The sequence below is a fragment of the Perca flavescens genome, chromosome 13 (assembly GCF_004354835.1).
Source record: "Perca flavescens isolate YP-PL-M2 chromosome 13, PFLA_1.0, whole genome shotgun sequence".
NCBI classification, from domain to species: Eukaryota; Metazoa; Chordata; class Actinopteri; order Perciformes; family Percidae; genus Perca; species Perca flavescens.
The window spans coordinates 31,750,875-31,771,949 of NC_041343.1; the positions used below are offsets into that span (position 1 = coordinate 31,750,875).

The following is a 21,075-nucleotide window of genomic DNA, read 5'->3' on the forward strand; positions in this document are numbered from 1 at the left end:
TTACTTGTGGTCACTGAACACACACGAACACCAACTGAAACTTAAAGGAGAATTCCGGTCGATTTCAACCCGTAGCTCTGTTGTTTGTAAATCAGGAGTACTGTCAATAGCGAGAAAACGAAAACAAACGGTGCCGCCTACACCGAGTTATCCTCCTGCTAGATTTTGCACCCAACAGTCTTAAACAAGGCTTAAACAGGGCAAGATTTAAACGTGTTTTTAGCCTCTAAACATGTTCGAAATGCCATTACTAGTGCTTAGCCATGTGCAGTTATTCCTTACAAGGGAACACAGCGAATTTGACGGCAGTAGATGTGACAGAAAGGCATACAAGTTGTGTTAATAATTACCTCTGTTTATGTACTGCTTTCCGGTCAAGTCCCCACCAATCGAGTGCCGATCTCATACAATCCAATACTCCAAAATGTATTTTTTCCACAAAAAAACGATTTGCCGAGGTCCTGTCCATAGTAATGAGCATGTATCAACAGGCTGTAACCTGACACCGCAGTGAAGCAGAGCTGACCTGCAGTTCAAGAGTTCAGCAGCTCATTTGCATAGGTAACCTAGCAACGGCGGAGCCTGCCTGTCGGCAGAAGCAGGGAGGAGCTCACAGAGCTGACAGACGGAGCTTGGAGTTAGATCAGGACTAATATGAGAAAATGCTTCGAGTTTGTGCCTTTCCAAATTGCGGCAACCAAATGAAGAAATATTTGAGCTTTCACCGTCTACACCCTCCGCAGCTGGGGTTTTTTACGGTGGTGGCTGGTTGCACTTCAGCTCCCATGATAACTTTAGCTACATGAGAGAGATTACCGTGTTTGCAACGAACATTGACTTCACCGAAAAGAGCGTCAAGTCCCGTTATCTGAAGGAAAATGCCATTCCTAAAGCGAAAAGACCAGCTGCAGACAAATTGGAGGTAACATCTTTATGATGTATACTTTCCAAGGCTATTGTAATTCTCACTTTTTTTGTCTGTGAAGAAATGTTTCACGGTGTTGGTGAATTCTTGAAAAAAAAAAACACTAAATGTTGTAACTCCCGTTACTGAGACCCGTGTATGATATTACTGACATGTAATTAGTAATGATTTATATTACTGCATTACAGCCAACATTTATATATTACTGTAATTGCCTTACACCCAACACTGATTATGATAGATGCATCCTCAATGTTACGGTTTTGGCCATTGAGTCTGACTATAATGCTCTTTCTCCTTCTTACTTATTTAGGGGACACCATCCAGTGACATAGAGACAGAATAGCTGCAGTGCCACAGTCAACTCCCAAGAAGGCGTCAAGCTGGTCATCCAGCCAGTTTCAAAATAGTTCTTTCAAGTCCACAGAAGAAAAAAGCCCTTACCCCGTCATGGACATAGAAGAAGGCGACTGCTTTGTAACATAGCCCCAGTTCCTCTGCTGGATAGGAGTGAACTGGTTGCTGAAGCCAGGTCACATTATAAGAGCATGTTCTAGGCCTAGGAAAAGAGTACTGAACTATTTTTTCTTTGTACACTTCAGACTATGCTGCAGCATGATTATGTATAAAACCACACACTGTACATACTTTACATTAATCGTGTCTAGATTGTGATATTGTTATTTCCTTTTTGTTGAAGTAAAGACACAAAAGCACAAATGTAATGAGAGCTTTGGTTATTTCACTAAAGAAGTGAGGCATTTATTTATAATAAATAATAATACATTTCATTTATAGAGGGCTTTTCATCAAACTCAAACACACTTTACAGTAAAAACCAGCAAATATATCACATTAAAAACAGATAAGCAATAAAACCAAAACATACAACAAGCATATTTAGAAGCAATTAAAAACAATAAAAACAGTAACTATCTGGTGAGAAATGTAAGAGTATTGTATGTGGAAAGCTAATCTGAAGAGGTGTGTTTTGATTAGTGATTTGAATGTGTATTTACAACTAAAAACAAATGTACCTAAGCTAGACAGAGTCACGAAATGTTAGGTTAGGTTAGACTAGGTTGTACTCACTCATTAGACAGCTGGCCATCAGGTCCGTCCGGTTAGATCAACCTTATAGATCAGATGGGGAAACCTCTGTATGGGCGAAACAATGTCCGTTGACCCGTCCAGACCAGGCTGTATCCTTACAGCACAGGCTTTCTTCCTCGGTGGTCATTGCGATACAGTATCCACACGAGCACCACCATGTACCCGCATCAAGTGCAACCAGCCATAACGGTAAAATCTCCCAGCTGTGGAGGTTGTAGACTGTGAAAGTTCAAGCTCAAGATTTGGTTGCCGCAATTTGGAAAGGCACAAACTCGAAGCATTTACTCATATTAGTCCTGATCTAACTCCAAGCTCCGTCTGTCAGCTCTGTGAGCTCTAGTGTTGACAAACTGACCGAAGAGCCGGTTAATTAAACCGACTCGTGTCACTGAGCCGGGAGAATCGAGTGCCATACGTCAATGAACCGACTCACTCCTGTTTTTTTCTTTTACTTCATTCGTGCCGTTGGCATTATATATATGTCAATGGTTGGCCGTTGTGTAGCTGGTATTCTTCTGCTACTGTGTGTGTTGTAATCTAGCTCATTAGCGCCTCCGCTGGACTGGAGTGGTGGTGGTAGAATCAATCAGGAAATGAGCTACTAATGCCTGGACCCAAACAAGACCGAATGTAACCGTGCAATGTGCCGGCCCTCTCGACTCTAATGTAACCGTGCAACCTGCCGGCCCTCTCGACTCTAATGTAACCGTGCAACCTGCCGGCCATCTCGACTCTAATGTAACCGTGCAACCGGCCGGCCCTCTCGACTCTAATGTAACCGTGCAACTGGCCAGCCCTCTCGACTCTAATGTAACCGTGCAACCTGCCGGCCATCTCGACTCTAATGTAACCGTGCAACCTGCCGGCCGCTCGACTCTAATGTAACCGTGCAACCTGCCGGCCCTCTCGACTCTAATGTAACCGTGCAACCTGCCGGCCCTCTCGACTCTAATGTCACCGTGCAACCTGCCGGCCCTCTCGACTCTAATGTCACCGTGCAACCTGCCGGCCGCTCGACTCTAATGTAATCAAGCGGTGTCTTGGTTCTCGGCAAGTTTAAGTTATTTACCAAGCCTGGCATGGCCAAGCATGGCGCTCAAGCGGTTCCACGCGCTCTCCAGACAGCTGCGATTCGACGACCGTGACACCAGAGCCGCCAGACGCGCCTCGGACAAACTGGCGGCCGTACGAGACGTGTGGGACGCCTGGGCGCGGCGGCTGCCTCGCCTCTACAACCCGGGCCCCGACGTGACCGTTGACGAGCAACTGGTTCCCTTTCAAGGTGAGTGTCCGAGCGCGCCTGCTGGATAAACAGCAGGCAGCGCCGGCGGTGGCACGCAAAAGATTGATAGATGGATAGAGTGGTCGGATAGCTTGCAGAGTGGTCGGATAGCTTGCGGCGCTGCAAGCAGCCAGAGCAAAGCGTTTCGAGGGGTGCGTTCGCACGGACACACACCAGCGCCCGCCCTCCCACCGACGCTGTTCTGCTACATAATGCGTGCGTGCGTGGCCACCCGACTAGAGTTTGGCTTCTCCGGCCGCCGCTGTTGCTGCTGTTGCTGCTGCTGCTGCCGCTGCTGCTGTTGCTGCTGTTGCTGTGTTTCTTTTCGTCGACACCCCGTAGTTTACAATGCTCATGTGTGTGTGTGCCTATGCGCACACGGATGTTTTTAAATTTTTTATTTCTCTTTTTGGTATCCTTGTTTATTTTTTATCTTTTTCTGCTTCTCATTTCCTCTTTTCACTCTTACTCCTCTCCCGCCGAGTCCTTTCCCTGCGTCCTTCTCATTCTCCATCTTTGATGTGCCCACCACGCCGACGACGACACGGACGCCGACACCAAGGTCGATGCTCCTTCCGCCAGTACATACCCAGCAAGCCCGGCCGGTACGGATTCAAGGTGTGGACGGCCTGCGACTCCCAAGTACAGCTACGCGTGGAACATGCAGGTCTACACGGGCAAGTCCGCGAGCGGCGCCACCGAGAGGAATCAGGGCGCCTGGGTGGTGATGGACCTGACCGAGGGCCTGCGGGGCCTGCGCAACGTGACGTGAGACAACTTTTTCACCTCCTACGAGCTGGCGCGGCGGCTGCTCATCGATAGGCGCCTCACCGTGGTGGGCACGATGCGCAAAAACAAGCCCGAGCTGCCGCGCGCCTTGCTCGACGCCAAGGGCCGCGCGGTCTTCTCGTCCAAGTTTGCCTTCACGCCCACCGTCACTCTGGTGTCCTACATGCCCAAGAGGAAAAGGAACGTGGTGCTGCTGAGCACGCTGCACACGGGGGACGCGCGGGTCAGCGCCACCAGGCACGCCAAGCCCGACATCCTCCTGCACTACAACAGCACCAAGGGCGGCGTGGACAACCTGGACAAGCTCGTCGGCACGTACAGCTGCCGCAGGAAGACGGCGCGCTGGCCCCTCGCCATGTTCCACAACATCCTCGACGTGTCCGCCTACAACGCCTTTGTGCTCTGGCGAGAGATCAGGCCCGAGTGGCTGCACGGCAAAGCTTGACAGGCACAGGGCTTTCCTCGAGCGGCTGGGCCGGGCGCTCGTGACTCCGCTCATCGAGAGACAGCGGCGTCTGCCTCGCACGGAAGCGTCCGCCGCGCTCGTCAAAGCCACCACGAGCAGGGCGGCAGCGGCGGCGGCTGCCGAAGAGGACGAAGACAACGACGAAGACAACGACAAAGACAACGACGAAGACAACGACTCGGAACCAACCTCGCCCCAGGTGTCCGGCAACAGGAAGAGGTGTCAGCTCTGTCCGAGGACAAAGGACCGCAAGACGCACGCCGTGTGCGGGGCCTGCAAGAGATACATATGCAGGAGCTGCACACGGGCCTACTGCGCGGAATGTGTGAGACCGTACTAGCCTCTACGGCTCGGACGGCACCGGTGTGACCTTGGGCTGTGTGCTCTGCACAACGAGCAAACAGACAAATGATGTGAACGCAGTGTGTGTGTGTGTGTGTGTGTGTGTGTGTGTGTGTGTGTGTGTGTGTGTGTTTGTGTGTGTGTGTGTGTGTGTGTTGAGATGTGAAAAACTTGTGAATAAAAACCCTTTGACATGTATCTGCTGTGAGATGTGAGATGATGTTACACACACACACACACACACACACACACACACACACGCTGGGGTCCCGTTGACCCGAAGGACGAGGCGACCGAGATTGATGTGAAACGATACACAAAAGGGTCCTGGGGACCCGAAGTGCAACGCCGGGGTAGTAGGACACTACATACACTGAATGAGTCCCCGTGACACGAAGGACAACACAAGGGTTAAATAAACTTTACTCACTTACTTCTTGGTCCCCACTCTTTATGCCAATATCTTTAATTAAAAACAACCTACAGGAGATACACATGCTCAGTATCAATGGGTGCCAGGCAACAGTTGATCTGTCAGCGTGTGACGCAGCAGCTGAATGCTGAATAAAAGTGTCTGCAGTTTCACGTCTGGTCTTAGGTGGAGGGAGGTTGTGTTTTCTCATACGTGTTTAATAAAATCTGTGTTTTAATGAATTTACAGCATCTTGTGAGACGAATGTATTCTTCATTTTCTGTCACAGCTTTATAGAGTAGTTCTCACTGAAGTGGAGGATAACGTGTTCAGAATGAAATCTAATTTTTAAAGTGTTGATTCACCCAAATTGTATAGTAGTTATTGATTTATTTGTCACGTTTTATATGTGTCTCTGTTTCTGCCTCCTCTCAAATGAAAGTTAGTTTGTGCAGCTCAGACACATTCAACATCGATGTATCTGTCTGTACTCAGAGAGGGATCTCGCTTTTGTTGCTCTTCCTGAAGTTTCTTAGATTTTGTTTCCCTTTCAAAAGTTTTTCTTTGGACGTTTTTCCTAAAATGATTCAAGGATTTCATGATAGACGAATGTTGAAGCAAATTGACTTGGATTAACAACTTCTTTTTGCAAAAACTGTCTTCTTTTGTGAGAATTACTTCCAGTGAAAGCTCTTCATAGTGTAACTGGGACATTATTTCTAGAAACAGCCGTTCCTGGGACATTTTGGAAATCTTAAAATGCCATTTTAAGCAAAGAAATAATGCTCTTTTGTAAGATAGGTGAATGATGGAGAGAAAAATCAGACACAGTGACTTAATATGTTAGATGCATCTGTAACAACACTGTAACAGTTCAGAAGAACACAATTCTACATCACATTACAGCCTGTCATTGTTATTGTGATGTAAACATGTTTAGATTCACTGCGATAACTTTATGAAGTTTTTTAGGGCTGCCGCCTCTGAGTCGACATGTCACCCTAACCCTAACCCTACACTCCAAAGAAATTGAATTTTTAAACATTGTTTCGAGGGGAACAAATTTTCCATATGGTTAACGTTGAGAATTGAAATGAAACTACCTGGTTGGATTAAGGAAACATTTTTTAAAAGTTAGTACAAAATAAGTTAGTTGACGGTTTAAATAAGTATGTTTGTTACATAAATTAAGTTTCATACATGCTCCATCTGAGTTGACTAATTGGTCGTTTTGTTCTTATTCTACTACGATTTCTTTAGTCATTTTATTCGCTTTTTTTGTGCAGAATCATTTATTTTCAAGACATGTCTAAACACATCTCTGGCTTTATAGATTTAAAGTGGGGCTTTTGCATAATTCTTTGTGGAGAAATTTAGTTTTACAGATCTGACGATTGAATCAACTAATTGTTTAGTCGATACAACTGTAAAAACTAGTGTTAGTTGAAGAAGAGTTTTCTTTAGTCGAGGACAGCCCTACTTCTCTCACACTTATGCTTTGTTAGAAAAATACATTGTTTGAGTTTAAATGAGTATGTTTGTTACATAATTTAAGTTGAAAAGAAACTAATTTTTTTTTACCCTCGATTAAATCAAAACAATTTCTTCAGGCGAGGAAAGCCCTAGAGTTTTTTTAAAGAGTCACAGTTAAATCTTGTTGCTTTTCTGTTACTATAACTGCATATATATACAACTGCAGATATACATTCAGTCTTTATCCTGATGCGACAGATGACAAATGGGAAACAGCACTTTTGTTGGGGATATTCTAATCTTAGAGGGGTTAAACGTAACCTCCCAGTCCTTTATTCCCACCTTCATCCTCCTCCTCCTCATCTACATCTTCATCATAATGTCCAATATCGGCCTGGTGGTGCTGATCTTTCGGAGCAAGAGCCTCCAGCAGCCCATGTATCTGCTCGTCTGCAACATGAGCATCAACGATGTCTTTGGGGCGACAATAGTTATACCTCATGTCCTCCGAGATCTTTTAATTTCAGACTCAGAACGGTACATTCATTACATCGCCTGTGCCGTCCAGGCATTTTGTGTTCACCTCCATGCAAGTGCTTCTCACACAGTGCTCATGATCATGGCTTTTGATCGTTACGTGGCCATCTGCAACCCACTGCGCTATGCTGCCGTCATGACCAACAGGATGGTGGTGTCGCTGTCTGTGGCAGCGTGGGGAACGGCCTTCGTGCTGGTGGCGATTCTCGTGGGGCTCAGCATCCGCCTGTCACGCTGCAGGTCAGTTGTCTTCAACCTGTTCTGCGACAATGCGTCCTTGTTCCAGCTTTCCTGTGAGAACCTTCTCATCAATAACATCTACGGTCTTGGCTACACGGTGGTGCTGCTGGGCTCGTCCCTCGGCAGCGTAACGCTCACCTACCTGAGAATCGCCATGGTGTGTTTGAGTAGTAAGAACAAAGCTCTGAACAGCAAAGCACTTCAGACCTGCGCCACTCATCTGGTCGTGTACGTCATCCTCGTGGTGTCCGGCTTCCTCATTGTGATCCTGCACCGCTTCCCTCTTCTGGCCGAATCCAGGAAAGTGGCGTCCGTCCTGGGACACGTTGTCCTGCCGGCCCTGAACGCTGTTATCTACGGTCTGCAAAATAAAGAGGTCCGGCAGATGATTAAAACTTTGTTTCATAACAATAAAGTAACTTGACATATTGCAAAGTATACAATACTTGTGTATTGTATACTTGTATCTTTTTTAAATTAAAGAAAAGTTTCATTGTCGATGTTTGGTCTCTAAAATGTGGTGAAAAATGTGGATCAGTGTGTCCCAAATTTCAAGATGATGTCCTCAAATGCTTTGTTTTGTCCACAACTCAAAGATATTCAGTTTACTGTCACAGAGGAGGCTTTTAATGTTTAATGAAAGATATTTACACCTGTAAAGACTAATTTTAAATTCAAGAAATGTATTTTCAGTATTGTGTATTGTGTGAAAAACAATACATTTCTTTAAAATAGGGAAATTGAGGGTGCCAAGGATAGCTCAGGAGGTAGAGTGGGCACCCATGTACAGAGGTTTACTGCTCAAATCAGGGGGTCCAGGTTTGACTCTGACCTGTGGCCCTTTGATGCATGTTGTTCCCCCTCTCTCTCCCCTTTCATGTATTCAGCTGTCCTATCAAAATAAAGGCCCAAATATGCCCCCCAAAAAATATGGAAATTGTATTGTTATTCAGTCGTTTTCATTATTATTATTTTCATTATCTCAGTTTTTGTTGTTTGAATTAAATGGGCACTCCAGCGTTTAAGTTTTGTAATACCATTAAGTTAATAATAAACAGCAGCAGTCAATGTGGTGATCTGGCGAAAAACATCTGGAATACATACAAGTTACAACGTGTTACGTGTCGTATTGATTTCAGACGAGCTCCCAAAATTTAACTCACAAGAGACTAGAAAACTAAGTTAAAATCAAAGCGGAGGCAGGGATGTCCTGATTACAAGTACACTGATCACTTTACAGATTTTTAAAAGGAAATACACATTCTATGACAATTCACTTAGTACAATATGACGTGACTTGAACATTGACAGATTGGTGCAGTCGCGGATGTGTTTGGGGAGATACTTCCATACAGGGGGCAGCTATAGAGAAGGCTCTGTCGCCCCAGGTCCGGCGCTTGGTCATGATTTGTGGTGACAGTAGGTTGGCATCAGAGAAGCGGAGGCTGCGGGAAGGGGTGTGGTGGTGAAGCAGGTCATGAGATAGGAGGGGGCCTTTGTTGTGAAGGGCTTTGTGAGTGAGGAGGACTTTGAATTGTATTCTTTTTGGGACAGAGAGCCAGTGGAGGTTCTGGAGGAGCGGAGTGATATGGTCATGGGAGCGTGAATGGGTGATCAGACGAGCAGCAGAGTGCTGGATGTATTGACGAATCATATAGAATCCTATTGCAGTAATCAATTCTGGAAGTACTGAAGGCATGGATAAAAATTTCGGTAGCAGAGAATGTAAGTTATAGGCGGAGATGGGCAATGTTTTTGAAGTGTAAAAAGGCAGTTCTGGTGATTTGATTGACATGCTGTTTGAAGGTGAGGTTGCTATCAAAACGGGGCTAAATGTACGTTTGACATGCCATCACTACCCTATTTTACTAACTAATGCCGACCTGACAACAAACGACTTTTCAAGCGATCAAACTGTCGCAGACAATTTTCCAATAAAGGAATGAAATCCTGAGAGTCTTGCTTGAGTTGGGGTGCTCCAGTTGTCTCTATTGTTTGGTGTAAGGTGGTCATTAAACTCAGTCCCAGCTGTCTTAAGTCAGTCACAAAATCTGTTTGATATTATAACAAGTTTTGTAGTAAAATCTTTTAATCTGTGACTGAAAACTCAGAGACAATACGACAAATTGTCTTTAGATGTGAGATGGTGTCACATTTTAGACTTTTCAGTCTTTTCACAGACTTCGAGTGGATTGTAGGCTGAACAATTATCAGCATGAAATGTTCCCCAGTTGATTACTGACTTTAAGACAATTGTTTTATGTATTGCAAGTTTTATTCAAATGTTATGTTTTAATGTGCAAAAGAGGCTTTATCTTATTACATCTGCCCTACTTTCAATAAATGTCCAGAACAGAAACGTAAATATTGGATGAAGCCAAGTTCTTTTTTTTAATTTTGTTGAGATATTAGATTCAAAGAGTTTAACAGAGGGGATTTTCTTAGAGACTCATCCCTTTGCCATTTCATCTCATGTCGGTTGTTATGCGCTGTAAAAAAATAGGACACATATTTTAATTGTGTGAAATACCGAGAGCAAACTAGGAGGTGCTTTATTTCTTTCAACAGCTGTGAGTTGTTTTAGCATTAAGAAAAACACTACCTGCTCATCTCACTTTAAAGTGCTCATATTATGCTCATTTCCACGTTCATAATTGCATTTAGAGGTTATATCAGAATAGGTTTATGTGGTTTAATTAAAAAAAAGACTTAATTTTTTTTTACTGCACATTACTGCAGCTCCTCTTTTCACCCTGTGTGTTGAGCTCTCTGTTTTGAGCTTCTCTGACAGTACCTAGGTAAGGACTACAGTCAGAAGCAGAGTATGAGTACATGCCACGCTAGCAGCTAGGCGGGCATTATAACGTGTGTTACAAAGTGACACAACGCCATCATTGAATGATTCGGGTATGACGACATCAAAGTCCTCAGGGCCCCCAGTGGAGGTCTGGCTTATAGTGCTGATCAGACAGTTTATAGAAAGAGTCTGCAGTCCAACTCAGGTCTGACTGGAGGGGGTTCACATCAACAAGTAAACCTCAAACACACTCAATCACCCTAGCAATGTTTTCCACTGCTCACTGAATATTGAATCAACTGTATCTGCATGTTGTGTAGAGAAAGATAACTTACTGAAATGTTAACATTGACGAAAGAAATTAACTGTGTTTTGGCAAACTGGAAAACAATCTTAAGATGTTAGATTTTCAAAGTGTTTTAAAGAACTTAAAATAATTTAACCAAAGCGTTTTATAAAAACAGTATGGATATGTCCTGAGAACAGTTAACTAACTGTAGCTATTCTGTTTTATGTTTCTTTTATTTTAAAAAAGGGCAATGCACATTAATCAACACAAAACATGACAACATCTGTAGTATGTGGCAGATTGATGGCATTAAAATTAAACTTACAAGAGCATGTACAAAGCTTAAAAGCACAAATGCACAAACAAATAGTAAAACAATGACATAACTATCATCTGAGATTCTCCAGTATCACTGTTTTATAGAATTGAGAGATGTGATGTTCCAGGTTTGTGCTGTTTGACAGATTCTGTCCTTCTAGTACAGAGGTCTGCAACCTTTACTATCAAAAGAGACATTTTTGGCAAACCTTTAATTCCCCATTTTCCTTCAAAACTTTTTTTTTGCAGTTGTAATCTATAGCTAATCTAAAGAAACTCAAGGTCGAGGTTATTGAGGCAAAATTTTGAGGATAAGTTGCTGGGCTGTAGACGCACAGACATTTTAGTTTACTGAAATGTTTTGTAGCCTGAATGACAGAAAAGAAATAGGAACTCATACTTGTTTTTATTGAAGCAGCCTAATCTGTACATTTTAAAAATTCAATGTTTGCGCAGGAATTCTGTCCGCTCTTCTAGTAGACTGTTGTGAATTTTGTGTTGTGTTTCCTGTTTTGAATTTGGAGACAGGTGAGACTGCCCAGAAGGTAAAACATGTAGAGAAGGATTCTGTCTTTGTGCCAGAAAATGTGAAATATATTCTGCTTCCCCAGTTAAGTGAACTTGTTTAGATGCAGTGTTAATGTTTGACTTGACTTTGAGGATTTTTATATTTGAAACCGGTTTCATTTCTTAAGTAGGTTAGAAAGTAAAGTTTAAATGTTTTCCCATGCAGTGGTGTGTAAGTGACTAACGTGAACAAAGAAATGGTCCAGTATTGATCGGCATAAATGGGTGAATTAAGGGTTTATGTCAACCAAACCTATTATTGTTGGAACAGTGCAAAGACGAACCAAGACAGCTTTTAATAGTTTTATTTAGTTTCTGTCGACTTTGAATGAAGTGTGTTTCACAATGATAAAAGTACTGATTATTGACATGGAGTCTGGTGTAGTTTGGTGACGGTGATTTCGGGGCTGTTTCATGTTAAACTAAAAGGATCTTACTCCTTAATAAAAAGGTCTATCTCTGTAAAGATCTTTCCATAATGTTGTCAGACACTTAAAATAATAATCTGAGTCTGTCACTGGCAAACACAGAACTTTTAGTGAACATTTGCCAATTAACGTTACATTGCAGTTTGTTGCGTCTTGCCAAATACTGGACCAATTGTGATGACCATAGATCTTGTTCCCATCAGTCACTTGGATACACAACATGAGAAAATCGAGTCCTGGTTAAAACATACCAAAGTGTCCATTTACATTTAAAAATGATGGTGAAGTGTGGCAAAATAATTCTGTGCAATTTTATGATAAATTTATGATAATGTCTATGATAGTGCTAATAATGTTCTTTTACATTTAAAAATAAGTTATTAAGTGTGGTTATTAAATGAAGACTTAAAACTATATAAAAAAGTTGTTTAGATTTCTGCGCAACATCCAGACTGAGCAAAAGAAATTGAAAAGCAGAAAATCTGATAAATGAAGGAGAGAGCAATGAACAACTGTTTATTCAAATCTTACTGTGGTTTATTTAAGGGGAACTTCTGCATCAATTCACACTTACAAAGCATTTTTTTTTTTTTAAACATATTTGTATTGCTTTTTTGTTTTAGTACATCACCATCCAACACTCATAACATCACGAACACATGGCAGAAGTGAAAACAACAATCAAAACACCAATAATACTGAAAGGACCAAAACATGTGAACAAATAAATAAAGATAGCAAAAAAAAAAAAAAAAAATAAATAAATATAATAGTAATCATAATAATAAATTAAAGAGAATTAAAATAAAATAAATACATCTTGATGTAGATTACAGCGCACACTCCCAAACACCACTTAGACATTTTCCATCATCTTATTCTCCCACCGCCTCCCCCACATCTCCACTCCTTAACAGATCCAGAAACATCTTCCAAATATTATAAAATTCAGAAGTCCTCCCTCTAACACTATAGGTCAATTTCTCAAGGGCCACACTCGAGGTTCTTACAAAGCATTTTAATTGACAAGATTTACAATATATTCTGGGTACACCTGATTTATGTAAAAGAATCAAATCGGAAGCACAAAATTCAGTTGTTAATTTTACGATAAAATAGGACTAAGGATGTGTTTAACAATAACTTTATTTATGGGTTAGGGGGTTAGGGAAACTTTTGTGTTCAATCTGGCTCAACGTGATAATTAAACTGTTATCCCCCTGCAGCATGGACAATGCAACTTTCAGCATGGATATTCTCCAGTTGGAGGGGTTAAAGGTCAGCCCTGAGTCCTCCTTTCCTGCCTTCATCCTCCTCCTCCTCATCTACGTCTTCATCATGGTGTCCAACTTCGGCCTGGTGGTGCTGATCTTCGCAGACAGGAGCCTCCACCTGCCCATGTATCTACTCTTCTGCAACATGAGCATCAATGATGTTTTTGGGGCGACGACCATCATCCCTCCCTTGCTGAGTGACGTTTTTATTCCAATCACAGACCGGTACATTCATTATAACGAATGTGTCGTTCAGGCGTTTTGTGCTCACTTTCATGCGAGCGCCTCTCACACAGTGCTCATGATCATGGCTTTTGATCGTTACGTGGCCATCTGCAACCCGTTGCGGTACACCACCATCATGACAACCAGGATTGTGGTGTCGCTGTCGCTGTCAGCCTGGGCGGTGGCTTTATTTATGGTGGTGATCCTGGTGGGCCTCAGCGTCCGTTTGTCGCGCTGCAGGTGGGTCATACTCAACCCGTTCTGCGACAACGCGTCCTTGTTCAAACTGTCTTGTGAAAGCATTCTCATCAATAACATCTATGGTCTCGGCTACACGGTGGTGCTGCTGGGCTCGTCCCTCGGCAGCATCATTTTCACCTACCTGAGGATCGCCATGGTGTGTTTGAGTAGTAAGAACAAAGCTCTGAACAGCAAAGCGCTTCAGACCTGCACCACCCACCTGGCTGTTTACATCATCATGTTCGTGTCAGGCTGCATCATCATCATTCTCCATCGTTTCCCCGACTTGTCAGACCACAGGAAGATGGCTTCCATCTTGTTCCACGTGGTCCCTCCTGCTCTGAACGCTGTTATCTACGGACTGCAGATCAAAGCAGTCAGAGAAAAGTTCTTCATAAGGTTTACCAGGAAAAAAACAAATATGACAAAATGACTCAATACTAAATGAAAGGGTTAACCTGGACCCTATTTTCCCATGCATAGAGGTCTAAGTGGCTAATGTGAACAATAATCTTTGTCCAGTATTGGGCTAGAACGCTGTAACCAGCAGCCACAAACTGGGCTGCAATGTAACCCTATAGGAAAACTGTTTACAGTCAGTTAGCGTCCACTAATAGTTTGTTTTTTGCCGCTGACAGACTCAGATTATTATTCTATGTGTCTGACAACATTATGGAAAGGATCCCTACAGAGATAGACTTTTTGTTAAAGAGTAAGATCCTTTTTGTTTAACATGAAATGGCTCAGGGATCGCTATCATCATACACACCAGACTCCATGTAAATAATCAGTACTTTTAGTGTGTATAGAGCCAGCATATTTTCATATGTAAATGGGTGAATTAAGGGTTTATTTCTACCAAACCAGAGAGGTGATTCTTGGAACAGTGGAAAGATGAACCAAGATGGTTTTTGTTTCATTTTGTTTCTCTCAACTTTGAATGAAGTGTGTTTAACGATGATAAAAGTACTGTTTATTTCATGCTTTAGGACCTGTCAATCAGGACAGAGGCTTAGCGATGCTAACCATGCTAACACTGTGGACATTAAAATAGACCTGAACTTGTTTTTGGCTGTTTTGTTTTTCATCTTAAACTTTAACCCTCTTACTGTGTTTTCACTTCATCAAAGTTAATTGGAACATTTTGGTCACCTAAAAATATCTTGTTCAGTGTTCTGCCAACCAAGCTAGCTAGTTAGCAAGCATTAGCTGGTAACTTAAGGGAGAGTGCAGAGGACCCGGAGGTCCTCATTTACCTGCTGTTAAATCTCCACTGGATGAATCAGTTTAGAAGGGTTGAGCTCCCTGGAACTAAGTGTTAAGAATATCTAAAAGACTTGTCACTTAGATTTCTGAGGAGGAAGGAGAGGCTGGGGTCGAATTGAAAGTTAAGCAAAAGGTTTAATTGAACAACATGATGAAAACAACAGTCAAAACACAATCAAACATAAAACACTGCCAGCAGCAGACTGCAAAACATGCTTCCCCTGTCGGGTCACAGTTAGCAGCCATGCAACATGACAAAACAATACACTGTAAACAGCGGTCTTCAAAAATGCTTCCCCTGTCGGGGTCACAGATTGAAGCCCCGAATCTCTCTCAGGATCCGAATTCTATGTCCCTCAGGTTAAGGACACACCTCTGATTTCAGGTCTACTCCAGGTCACAGACTAAGGTTGTTTATCATGTAGTGCCGATTCTACAGAGATATGCATTTTCTTTGTTCTAATCAAGACTGAGTGGCTCCCCAAAAGGCAGAAACAATAGGTCTCCGTGTGTGGGGGCAAGGAGCTTTCTCCAGTATGCTAAATGACAGATATGAGTTAATTAATTCTTTAGAAACTAGGTTCGGGGTGAGGCAGTCAAATGCTGATTAGTGTGGTGTGATGCAATCGGTTGATTCAGTGCTTCCTCCAGCTACAGTGTTCATTCAACTAAAAGTACATTTTTATCAGACATCACCAATGGTTTAACTTTTTACAACCTAACATAAGTTAGTAACAAGCATTACTGGGACATGAATGCACACAGATGGTAAGAGAGGAGAGGAGAGAGGGGCTCAGTGTGTCAAATGAAGTCCCCCGGCAGTCTAAAAGCCTCACAACTAAGTGCTGGTTCAAGGCAAACCTGAGCCAACCTACAAACATACAACCTTGATAAGGAAGCAGTGAGAAGGAGGGGGCACTGTGTCTGGAGAGACACACCCTCCCCCGCTGGTCTAGGCCAACGCTGCCACTTGTCACTCCCTAACTATAAGCTTTATCAAAGAGGAGAGTTTTAAGCTTACTCTTAAATATGGGGACAGTGTCTACCTCCCACACCCAGACTGGGGGCTGTTATTCTACTTTGGAGACTCTGGAAACCACATGTAACTCTGCATTCTGGGAGCGCAGTGTTCTAGTGGGGCAATAGGGTGCTATGAGCTCTTTAAGATATGATGGTGCCTGATCATTAAGAGCTTTGTAGGTCAGGAGTAGGATTTTATATTCAATAATGCATTTCACAGAAAGCCTATTCAGAGAAGCTAATTAGGGAGAAAAGTGGTTAGGTTATAGGTTCTTAGATCATGTCAGTACACGCGCTGCAGTATTCTAGCTCAACTGGAGAGAGATTTGTTTTTTCAACCTAGATTTTCTGCATCGTTTTGAGACAGGATGTGCCTAATTTTGGCAATGATACACAGTTGAAAAAAGGCGGTTCTTGAGATATGTTTTATGTGGGTGTTAAAAGGATACATCCTGATCAAAAACAACTCTGAGCTTTCTGACAGTGGTGTTGGAGGCCAGGTTAATACCATCCAGAGTAGCTATATCTTTAGATAGTGAGCTTCATAGGTGTTTAGGGCCCAGCACTATAACTTCAGTTTTGTCTGAGTTTAACATCAGGATATTGTAGGTCATCTAGAATTTTATGTTCTTAATACAAGTTAAACTAACTGACTGGTTTCATCTGGCTTGATTGTTAGGAATAATTGGGTATCATCCGCATAACAGTAAAAATTAATAGACTGTTTACTAATAATATTGCTTAGAGGAAGCATATATAAGGTGAATAGAATTGGTCCAAGCACTGAGCCTTGTGGAACACCATGGCTAACTTTAGCGTGCCTGGAGGATTCATCGGTAACATTAACTAACTGAGATTGATCTGATAACAAGGATTCAAACCAGCTTAGTGCTGTACCTTGAATGACACTGTAAGAGGATGGTATGGCCAATGGTGTTGAATGAAGCACTAAGATCTAGTAAGACAAGTATGGAGACAAGTCCTTTGGCTGAAGTGGTTACAAGGTCATTTGTAATTTTCACAAGTGCCATCTCTGTGCTACGATGCCATCTAAAGCCTAACTTAAAATCCTCAAACTATTGTCATGTAGAAAGTCACATAAGTTAATCATCATGGTATACAGCAGTGCACACCCCAACCCTTGGTTGATGACACGTTGCAGATTTCTGCCACACCCTCACATGTATTTTTAGTTTTTCTGTAATGTAATTTGTTTTTTATGTTCTGTGTAGAATACTTGCAGTTAAAATATATATTTTTGCACTTTGCAAAAGAAGCTGTGTCATTGAGGAAGTGGTTCAAGGAAATGTCACTGACGAATAGAAGGTTAAGCTTAAGCCGTTAACGTGTTGGTGCGTCCACAGTCTCCTGGATCACTGACTACCTGACAGACAGACCACAGTTTGTCCGTCTGGACCGTGTTCTGTCTGATGTGGTGGTGAGTGATACAGGGGCTCCACAGGGGACTGTGCTGTCAACCTTTCTGTTCACATTATACACCACAGACTTCCAGTACAACTCAGTCATGTCACCTACAAAAGTTCTTTGATGACTCTGCAGTTGTTGGGTGTATAAGGGATGGACAGGAGGGAGAGTACAGAGCGCTGGAGGACAACTTTGTGGAGTGGTCTGGTAAGAATCACCTGCTGCTGAACGTGGATAAGACCAGAGAGATGGTTATTGACTCCAGGAGGAAGGGAACGGCTCCGCAGCCCCTTTGTATTCTGGGTGGAGATGTGGACATGGTTGAGGAGTACAGCTACCTGGGTGTCAACATCGACAACAGGCTGAACTGGAAAATCAACAGCACTGCTGTTTACAAGAAGGGGATGAGCAGACTCTATTTCCTGAGGAAGCTGACATCTGTCAACATGTGTAGCAGGATGGTGGAGATGTTCTACCAGTCTGTTGTGGCCAGCGCTCTGTTCTCCTCCGCCATCTGCTGGGGCAGCAGCATCGGAGCCAGAGACACAAACAGACTGAACAAACTGATCAGGAAGGCTGGATCCATTATTGGCTGCAAACAGGACACATTTGAAGCTGTGGTGGGGAGGAGGTCACTGAACAAACTGTTATCTATCATGGATAACCCCGACCACCCTCTCCACACCACACTGGTCCAACGGAGGAGCACCTTCTCTTAGAGGCTCCGACAGCTTCGATGTTGTATGGACCTCTACAGGAAATCATTCCTACCACAGACAATTAAACTTTTTAACACTTCATCACTGAGTGTGAGATAAGACTCATATACATCACAACTACACTGAATGCACCTTGCACAACCTTGCACAATAGGTTTATCTACATCGTATCATTACTAGTGATTAAGTTTATCTATATCTATTGAAACAGTTGAACATTTTATTTCCAAATTGTATATATTTTAAGTATTGCTCATGTAGCATTCAATTATTATTTCATGTATATTGTTTCCTATTGTTTGATGTATACTCTGCATGTGTGCTGTGTGTCTGATATTTCATGTACATTGTTTCCTATTGTTTAATGTATACTCTGTATGTGTGCTGTGTGTCTGATATTTTGCTGCTGCAACATTTCCCATTTTTTGGGATCAATAAAAATCTATCTATCTATCTATCTATCTATCTATCTATCTATCTATCTATCTATCTATCTATCTATCTATCGTTTAAGCCTTTCATGGCATAAGAATGCATTGTGTACCAGACAGATAAGCAGAAAAAACAGGAAAGACAGTTAAAGTTACGAGAGCAGACGAGGAAGTTGCACCACACAGAGACCCTGACCTTGGTGTGTGTGTTTGTGAAAGATAACAGTTTCTGTCTAGAACTAGGAGACACCCCACCTGTGAGGAGAGAATAAAGACAGGGAAAACTCAGATCAGAGTTAATATTCAGACGAGATCTTGGTTGACCAGCTCTGGCTTAATGTCTGTTGCCAGGAAAACTGTTTGTGAACCCACAATTATTTTGTAACCTTTTATGCTGGACTCAGTAAACTTTGCTTAACTGAACTCTTCGTCTCACACTGATCCTTGTGTTCTGGTAAACTTAAGTCTGATGTAAATAAATAAATAAATTGGAGTCAGATTTGAAAGGCCTTAGGGCCTTATTTTAGACATAATTCCCTCTACATCTGTTAAACAAATGAATCAAAATAAAAAATTAATAAATAATAATTTTGGATTGGATCCAAATCCCGTAGCAGATACCATGTCAGAGTAAAAATTAAGAGCGTATATATATATATATATATATATACATATATAGATACACAACCTAAAAACATAATTGAATGATTTGGGTATGAAGACATCAAAGCCCTCGGGGCCCCTAGTGGAGGTCTGGCTTATAGTGCTGCTCAGACAGTTTATATAAAGAGTTTGCAGTCCAACTCAGGTCTGACTGGAGGAGGTTCATGTCAACAAGTAAACCTCACACACACTCACTCACCCTAGAAATGTTTTCCACTGCTCACTGAATATTGAATGAACTACTGAATGAATGTTGTGTAGAGAAAGATAACTTACTGAAATGTTAACATTGAAATGAAATGAACTGTGTTTTGGCATATTTGTTTTATAAAAACAGTATAGCTATGTCCTGAAAACAGTTAACTCACTGTATCTATTCTGTGTTTTATGTTTCTTTTATTTAAAAAGGGGCAATGCACATTAATCAACACAGAACATGACAGGCTAATTTTTATCTGTAGTCTCTGGCAGATTGATGATTAAAATAAACATACAAAAGTACATACAAAGTTTAAAAGCACATATGCACAAACAAATAGCAAAACAATGACATAACTATCTGAGATTCTCCAGGATCACTGTTATATAGATTTGAGAGATGTGATGTTCCATGTTTGTTCTGTTTAACAGATTCTGGAAGAGATGAGTTGTAGTGTGGTTTTAGGAAATAAGCTTCTGTTTTCATTAAAGCGGCCTGTTCTGTAATTATTGAAACTGTTTTGCAGTAATATTGTCCTTCTAGTACAGGGGTCTGAAACCTTTACTATCAAAAGAGACATTTTTGTCAAACCTTAAATTCTCCATTTTCCTTCAAGACTTTTTTTTTTGGAGTTATAATCTATAGCTAGTCTAAAGAAACTCAATGTCGAGGTTATTGAGGAAAAATTTAGAGGATAAGTTGCTGGGCTGTAGACGTACAAATAGGCTTGCACAGACATTTTAGTTGACTGAAATGTATTGTAGCCTGAATGACAGAAAAGAAATAGGAAATCATACTTGTTTTTATTGAAGCAGTCTAATCTGTAAATTTAAAAAATTCTATGTTTGCGCAGGAATTCTGTCCGCTCTTCTAGTAGACTGTTGTGAATTTTGTGTTGTGTTTCTTGTTTTGAATTTGGAGACAGGTGAGACTGCCCAAAAGGTAAAAGAGAAGGATTCTGTCTTTGTGCCAGAAAATGTGAAATATATTCTTCTTTCCTAGTTAAGTGAACTTGTTTAGATGCAGTGTTAATGTTTGACTTGACTTTAAAGATTTCTATATTTGAAGCCAGTTTCATTTCTTAAGTAGGTTAGAAAGTAAACTTTTGAATGTTTTCCCATGCATTGGTGTTTAAGTGACTAACGTGAACAAAGAAATCATTGAAATTGGTCCAGTACTGATCAGCATAAATGGGTGATTTAAGGGTTTATTTCAACCAAACCATAGCGGTGATTGTTGGAAGAGTGGAAAGATGAACCAAGATGGCTTTTGATAGTTTAATTTAGTTTCTGTCGACTTTGAATGAAGTGTGTTTTACGATGGTCAAATCACTGATTATTTATGGATCAGTCAGATCTATGGAGTCTGGTGGCATTTGGTGATGGTGATTTTGGGGCTGCTTCATGTTAAACTTAAAGGATCTTACTCTTCAACAAAAAGGTCTATCTCTGTAGGGATCCTTTCCATAATGTTGTCAGACACTTAGAATAATAATCTGAGTAACTTTTTTAAGATACATTTTGGCCATTTTCAGGCCTTTATTGACAGGACAGCTGAAGACATAAAATAGGAGAGAGAGGGGGAATGACATGCAGCAAAGGGTCGCAGTCCTGAGCTGAACCTGGGCCCGCTGCG

The 21,075-nt window shown here is 41.9% G+C and overlaps 2 protein-coding genes across 2 annotated transcripts; both read left to right on the forward strand.

Moving 5' to 3' along the window:
* Positions 1 to 7,067: 7,067 nt before the first annotated feature.
* Positions 7,068 to 8,003, forward strand: LOC114566256 (olfactory receptor 5B17-like). The gene has a single exon (XM_028594584.1). It carries the CDS (start codon positions 7,068 to 7,070, stop codon positions 8,001 to 8,003), a length of 936 nt encoding a protein of 311 aa, XP_028450385.1.
* A 5,202-nt stretch (positions 8,004 to 13,205) lies between these two features.
* On the forward strand, positions 13,206 to 14,150 carry LOC114566476 (olfactory receptor 52N5-like). Its single transcript, XM_028594971.1, has one exon. It carries the CDS (start codon positions 13,206 to 13,208, stop codon positions 14,148 to 14,150), a length of 945 nt encoding a protein of 314 aa, XP_028450772.1.
* Positions 14,151 to 21,075: the final 6,925 nt, after the last annotated feature.